This window comes from Pyxicephalus adspersus, chromosome 5, assembly GCF_032062135.1.
Source record: "Pyxicephalus adspersus chromosome 5, UCB_Pads_2.0, whole genome shotgun sequence".
Taxonomy (NCBI): domain Eukaryota; kingdom Metazoa; phylum Chordata; class Amphibia; order Anura; family Pyxicephalidae; genus Pyxicephalus; species Pyxicephalus adspersus.
The window spans coordinates 73,560,802-73,568,702 of NC_092862.1; the positions used below are offsets into that span (position 1 = coordinate 73,560,802).

At 34.8% G+C, this 7,901-nt stretch overlaps 1 protein-coding gene across 1 annotated transcript in view; it reads left to right on the forward strand.

Moving 5' to 3' along the window:
* Positions 1-7,369, forward strand: part of FBXL7 (F-box and leucine rich repeat protein 7) — a 119,074-nt gene extending 111,705 nt beyond the window's left edge. The window contains exon 4 of the mRNA XM_072411856.1: positions 983-7,369. Coding sequence (XP_072267957.1) covers positions 983-1,719 — 737 coding nt within the window. The 3' untranslated portion in view covers positions 1,720-7,369. The remainder of the gene's footprint in view (positions 1-982) is intronic.
* The last annotated feature ends 532 nt before the right edge of the window (positions 7,370-7,901 follow it).

Sequence of the window (7,901 nt, forward strand, 5' to 3'; positions counted from 1 at the left end):
CCAGGTTTGCTGGATCACCCAGCTTCACTGGTGAAAGTGTATTCTATCCAGCCTTGGAGAGCTTTAATAAATCAGGCCCTTTAAATTACTTGCCTAGAGCAGGGGTCAGCAACCTTTACTATCAAAAGAGCCATTTTGCCTCCTCTTCCACTAAACAAAAATAGTCTGGAGCCGCAAAACATAACACAGTTTATAAACTTTTAACGTTTTAATATTTTTTTTAATTTTACCTGTTACAAGAAGTGTGCATGTGTAGGCCTACTTTGAAATAAATTAAACACTGAACTATTGCCCTAGAAACCTCCAGCTTCTAATGTATCATCCTGTTACATTGGAAGCTGGAGGCTTCTAACGTAACAGGGTAGATTTTTTTGATGGGCAGAGTTCTTTATATTCTGACGATGCCTTAGCGATGAAATTTTAAGGGGTGTTAGCCACAGGTGTCCCTCATTTGCAGCTTTAATTTTGTTCACCTGTACCCCCTAATCTTGAGTAATTGGGGTTCAGGTGCTAGAAGCCTCCAGCAATGTGTAACAGGGTAGATTATTTTGATGGGCAGAGTTCTTTATTTTCTGACGATGCCTTAGCGATTCAATTGTAGGTGGTGTTAGTTTCTACCTGTAGGGTGAACCAACTAACATTTTGGTTTTTGGGTTTATATAATTACTGTATGTAGAATAAAGAGTGTTCAGTGTTATAGTACCCCACTGACAAATTAAGTGCTTTCAAATAAATAAAGGTGAAATTCCACTAGTGGTTTTAAATTACTTTTGTCCAGTGTTCTGCTATATTACAAGAGACTGAAAATAAACTAGGGAAGATTACTGATGGCAAATAGGTTGGTAAACAATCCTTATAGCTCATTTATTGGAAAATTACGTTGGATTATGGTTTGCATAAATTAGGTTAACACACAAATAGAACATAATGTTTAGTTAAATGACTTTATTACATGTACCAAGTAATCTCTTTTATTTTGTAGGCTGTTCAAAGGTAACCTGCATCAGCTTGACACGTGAAGCTTCCATTAAATTGTCTCCTATGCATGGCAAACAGATATCAATACGTTTTTTGGACATGACAGACTGTTTCTTGCTGGAAGATGAAGGACTGCACACTATAGCAGCTCATTGCACTCAGCTTACTCACCTCTACTTGCGTCGCTGCATTCGTATCACCGACGAAGGTTTACGATATATCATGATATACTGCACATCTATCAAGGAGCTAAGCGTCAGTGACTGTCGCTTTGTCAGTGACTTTGGTATGCGTGAGATTGCAAAATTGGAATCACGTCTGCGGTACCTTAGCATAGCCCACTGTGGAAGGATAACTGATGTGGGCATTCGTTACATCGCTAAGTACTGCAGTAAGTTGCGCTACCTCAATGCTCGAGGGTGTGAAGGCATCACAGACCATGGGGTGGAATACCTTGCGAAAAATTGCACAAAACTGAAATCCCTAGACATTGGGAAGTGTCCTCTAGTTTCAGACATTGGTTTGGAGTTCTTAGCGCTCAACTGCTTTAACTTAAAGCGCTTGAGTCTTAAATCCTGTGAAAGCATTTCAGGTCAAGGCCTACAGATTGTGGCTGCCAATTGCTTTGACCTACAGATGTTAAATGTTCAGGATTGTGAAGTGTCAGTAGATGCTCTACGGTTTGTGAAACGCCATTGCAAGCGTTGTATAATTGAACATACAAATCCTGCATTTTTCTAAAAAATGCAATTGATTAACATGTATAGAAATCTTGCACATACAGTAACTTGTTTATAGCAAGTTCTGTTTTTTTTATATGACAAAATGAGAAGGCAATTATGTGTTTGTATTTTGTCTGCAGTTCAGAGATTTAGACATGCTGAGTAAGAACTGTGCATAATATGTGTGCTTTACACAGCTAGGTCAAGGTGATTATCACTAAAAATACATTTAGTGAATGTGTCAGATGCTGTATTGGGTGAAATTCTTTCAAATGTTAATTATTTCATATGTTAGTTTCTCTATGATCTAATCAATCAGATGGAAGGTTCACTGACAAAACAAATTATTATAGTCACCTACACCTAACATCTATGTTGTATTTATAATAACCTTTTAATTACCTGATAAAATAAAAAATGCATTTTATCACATAACCAATCTGTCCTGTTTTAAGAGAAAACCTTATTATACTTGCTGAAAATATAGTTTTAAAGAAAGTTGTGTGATGGGGCCATTGGGTGCACAAAGAATTCCTGCCAAAAAATGACATTTGTATAGTGGCAATTTCATGTGTACAATAGATACCTCTGTTTACTGCAAGTATCTGAACATCTCAGAATCATGGGGATCACCAGAAACCTTAGCACTTACAGCGGTGATGTTCAGAAGCTTTCATATTTTCTTTAATAATTGATAATAGGAAACATAGCTCAGTCACAAAAGCCCAATCAGCTCTAAGTACCTGTAAATCCGAACCATATATAGGGGTATATCAATTATGCACAAAAACAAGATAACTGCACTATGCAATTCCCACCTGAAAAAAAGGAATGAGTTTATTTTTATTTCTGTGTTCTATAAATCAGGCTTAGATACTGAAGAAGTGTTTTCCACTCACAGTGAAAAGGCAGAAAAAGTCATTGTGTCCAAAAGCACTAGGAGAGGCTTCCGTTGGACTATTGCCAATTAGCTAATTGAATCACGTTACAGTGACACAGAGTGTTAAAACATATTAAAGCCGGATATGTGCAAAAAATACTGAAGGTTGATTTTGGAAGTTTCACTGCTGTGTTGTTACTATAAAATAGAACTCTCAATACTTCTTCCCAGTGATCATCTGTTTCAGCATCTGATATATATGTAATAGTGACAAACCAACAACTTTTACCAGTAACTTTCTTAAATTATAGCTGATGTACTAAAACATACTTCCCTTTTGCCCCTCATTTTGAAGGACTGTTCCTCTTTTCATACCGAATCCCTCTTTTTTCTTTCTTTCTTGGTTATCCTTTTGATCCTTTTGTATGATTTAGCCTAATGTAAATGTAGAAGCTGTGTTCCCTTTGCCTACTTTTTTATTAAGGGTGTCCTTCTTTCCTATTTTGAAAATGTATATCTAAAGATATATAATTTCTGCTTCTCACCCCGATAGCATATTGAATTGTTATAAATCTGTTAGTATTGCCCGAGAAATTGTATTTTTTGTGCATTTGCTCTTGATCCTTTTAGCGGTAAAGTCATTATTTCCAGCAGCAACATTCTGGCTTACATAAATGATGGAAACAGCAATGCATTAGAGCAAACTACGTTCGCTTAACAGCCATCAAAATCCTGCAGTGATTTAAGCAAAGTGAATTTTCTGTCATTGGCTATGGATTTCTTTGTTTTTCTTTCTTTGTTTTCTTTGTTTTTTTGCACTATAATCAGAGCAAGCCTTTCTGAGTTTGTCACTAGCAAAAGACAATCAGTCATTTTACTGACCAGTATATTTTCTGAGAATTAGAGTATGTATAAATTAGAATATATAACCTAAGGGAGGTTCAGCAGCTTTTTGTGGTACTTTGCATGGAGACTAAGGCTACATACACACATCAGATGATTCATCGCTCATGTGGGACGGCAATCTGACATGTACGGCGGCCATCTGATGTTGTTCATAGATCTGTCCTGGCAGATACATAAATGACAGAAGACAAATGACTACAATAGAAGTGAAGGGAGGAGACCGCAGCGCGTTGCCACTTGCTCGTTCTCCCCCCTCCCCTCTCTATAGAACAGAACAGCACTGTATTTACGGGACTCGTTCATATATCTTTTGGTCTTTTGTCATTTGAAATGATCGTGAATTATAATGTCCAACGACAACAATCTAACATGTGTACATTGAGAACACTGCAACTGCAGATGCATCTATTGTAAGTGCAGCAGCACATATTTTGTAATGGGAGGCCATAGTTCCACTTTAAATTTACAATGCTTTAGCAGATACCTAGGTAGAGTTGAAGTTCTCAATAGACTAATAGATACTATTAACATAAAAATGTTACATTTGACCATAATTAGGTAAAAAATTGTTATGGGTAATAAAGGCTTATTACTGGATTTATGTAGGATCTCCGTATTAGATATGGCCATTATTGTGATGAACATGTGTCCCTTGATGGTATTATTAATTGGATGTAGTTTGTTCTGAGATGTGTTCTAAAATCCTACTAACTCACCCTGCTACCTTACAGTTTAATGCAAGGCAAACAAATATATTAAAAAATATATACAATTTTTAAAATGGACCTTTGTGACTACAAAGCATTATTGCATATGAAGTAAAAAGAAGGGTTGTGGGAAAAAGGTTTGGGCTTTTGTCCTGAAAATGTGGTTTGTTTGTGGAATCCATTAACTTGATTTCTCATACAGATCCAGGTTTATGTTGAGCTAACTAACTGAAACTTGACTCAATCCACAATGTATGTTTTGTAATTAGCAGGGTAAAATAATATTTGACAATGTACATTGATTTTTTAATAAACACTTTTGGAACATTTATTTACATTGACAATTACCAAGAACAGATTGAAACATAATAATATACAAACTTAGCTCTACAGAGGTTATTCAGTTTTTAATTGGCTTGTCAACCTTTTATGATTATTATTGATTACAATGTAACAATGACTACTTCTGTAGATGACCCTACCTATTTCCTACAACTAATTAACATTCTACCATGTATATTTGTTAAAGCTCGTTAGATCTTTTTTCTGCCTTCTGCCATGTATGCACAGATTGTACTGGATGAAGTCACCCGAGAATGGCTGCATTTAGCACAACACTTCAACAAGACAGGTATTGTATCACATTTAACAGTACAAAATGGATTCATCTATGTAAAGAACATAATTATTGTATATAATTTGTAGAATAATACAAAGTACAATATATACAGTACACCCAGCAAGTCTGTTGTCATGCAGTTTTATGTCTATTTTAAACTGCTTTTAGTAACTGCACATTGCTTATATGAAACATGTTTATTTTTTATTGACTTGATGCACCTACTAGGTGATGGAACATGGTATACACAAGGTTCAAACAGAATTCACAACACTGTGTTTGCATTTAAAATTGATCTCACCTCAATGACATCTATGCAGTGGGTGCATGTTGGGTGCAGTGAATGCAGAGGTGACTACACCCAACATGCAAATGTAAATATCCAATAAGTGCCTCTGGCAGTGATTAGTTGTGGCTTATGTTTTGATTGCTTGAATCCTTAAAGACCTGATCCCAAATGGTTTAAATCCATAAAGACCTGATCCCAAATTGCTTGAACCCATAAACACCTAACCCCAAATTGCTTGAGTCCATAAAGACCTTATCCCAAATTGCTTGAACCCATAAATACCTGATCCCAAATTGCTTGAATCCATAAAGACCTTATCCCATTAGCTAGTCCACTCCTATGTTGATTGTTCTTCTAACTACCAAAGTAGTACATTCAAGGTCAAAGGTGTAGGCAGTGGTGAACTAAGTTTCATTGAGTATAGACAACTGTGTTCATCAGGCAGAACATTTTTATTTATATTACTCTTCCGAAAAGTGAACAAAATGCACAGGGCAAGAGTACAAAAGCGTTTAAGCATGTGTTTTCTATTGGAAATATTAGATGTACTATACGAATTGGTATGATAATCGAACATATTCATTTTCAGCAATACTACTAAAGCAGTGCCTAAAGAATAAACAGTGTACTACTTACTTAACTTAACTTTTCATCCATATTTTGAATTGGCAAGAAGACTTTGACTTCCCTCACATTTTTCAACCATTGCTATGTACAGACCTGAGTTGATGAAAACCAAGGGCGGGCAGGGTTAACACTATATATTTTTGAATATTTTTGACACAAAAGCTAAAGAGATTGAGGACAAATTAAAAATAGAATCTCCACTTGCTGGCAGAATAGGAGATGGGAAATATGAATATGAACAATTCTATATTTTTGGAAAGAAAACAGAAAAATATGACTTTATCCAATAATCAAATAAAAATATAGAGTTCCCTTCACATGCCTTTTCAAGCATTAAAGGAGAGAGTGAGACATCATACTTGCTTTCCCTATAATAAAAAACAACAGCAAATAGTGAAATAAAAATCTGTTTCCTTCTATGAGTCATTGACTGGGAGTTGTCTGCTGCTCCCCTAAGACATGAAATCATTCATTCATGTAGGTAACTTTAATGGAAAGTGTTTAACTTTTTTTCTGGAGACACTCCATAAGAAATTACATATATCCCAACACAGAAGAATATATACAAACCATATATTATTGTTTTCTGGATTTATAACAAAATAAAAGAGTTAGAGTACCCTGTTCATACCAATGTAAATTACAAGTCCAGGCAAAAAGTCAAATTGGTAAATTAATTGTTACTTTGATTCATAACACATTGGGGCTGATTTAAGACAAAAGGAGATAGACTGTGGAGAACTTGGGTGATCCAACTAACCGAGAATAGGTTTCTTTACAATTTTTTTCAGTCCTGGCCAAATCTATTCCAGGATTGCTGGATCACACAGGTTGTCCCATATTAGTTTATCTTATCCAGTCTTGGAGAGCTTTAATAAATCAGGATGATTGTGACAACACTTAAGTTAAAAACTGCTAAATTAATCAGATTTTATATTCAATGGTAAAGTTCAACAAGTTTTTAAAATGCTTTTGTATAGGATTTCTGTCTCTGTGCTGTGGATCATTCTAGCTAAAATATTATCAGTGCTAAGAACTTGGAAGTTTTAAACCCAACATTGGGTTTTAAAAAGCTGATAGGTTTGCTATGCAAACTGAATGCCATCACTTAGTGAACATATAAGCTGTGTCCCTTGTGTGAGTTTAAATGAAAACTGTTCATTTGATGGGATTGTACCTTTATCTTTGTGTAGTAATATTTAAAAAAAAGTTATAGGAGAAAAAGATTAAATTGTGTTTTGGTACCCTGTCATATTTTCTGCTTAGCCTAACAAGTGAAAACAATCAGGATATTTAATTTATTTTTATAATTGCCTTACATACTAATTACACTTACTCGCAGTTCTTTTTTTTTAATATGACTTATAAGATCAGTTGCTCTAATGTTTCAGTATTACTAGGACAATTGTAATATGCATTCATTTGATTATATGTTTTAAAAATTGTACATAGAAGATACTTGGTTATTTCACTATGCATATGAAATTCAAAATGTAAAAAGTATTTAATTTCTGTGACCAGTTATTCTTTAATACCAGTATTCTGTCTTGTCTTTTACACGTTTAGCTGTTTAATGTGTTTTTAACGACATGTGATGTTCTTATGAAACTGCACAAATACATTTAAAATACTTAATTTTACCATCTTTGTTGTTCTTGTGTGTTTTTTGTCTTATTCACCGCAAAACCAGTGTACAGTATGTAAAGTGTGTTGCACACTGGTATGTCTTACAATATTCAGAAGCAAGGCTGCATTTTTATAAAGGAAACTTGGATGGAAGATAATTGTATTTCCACTGGAACACGACCAGTATGAAATTGCTGACTTAGTAAAATATAATAAAGCCAAACTAAACCATTGAAGAAACTCTGTATTCCAGGACAGCCCTCTGCGAATATCATCTTCAACACTAGAGATGATTTATAATAATTGTATAAAATTGTATTGTATCTGTTCGTGCCTACAGTAACACATCATGTTACAGCTGCTTTTTTGCCATGAGATTAGGAAAAAAACAATAGTTGTTGTGGGCAGATAAGATACAGTGCTCTTTTTTAGAACCAGAAGACTAAATAAGCTGCCAAACTTCAAATATGCATATTCTTTTTATGAGTAGCAGTTGTTCCTCTAACAAATAAACAGTAATCCAGTACCTTTTATAAGCAACAGCAAT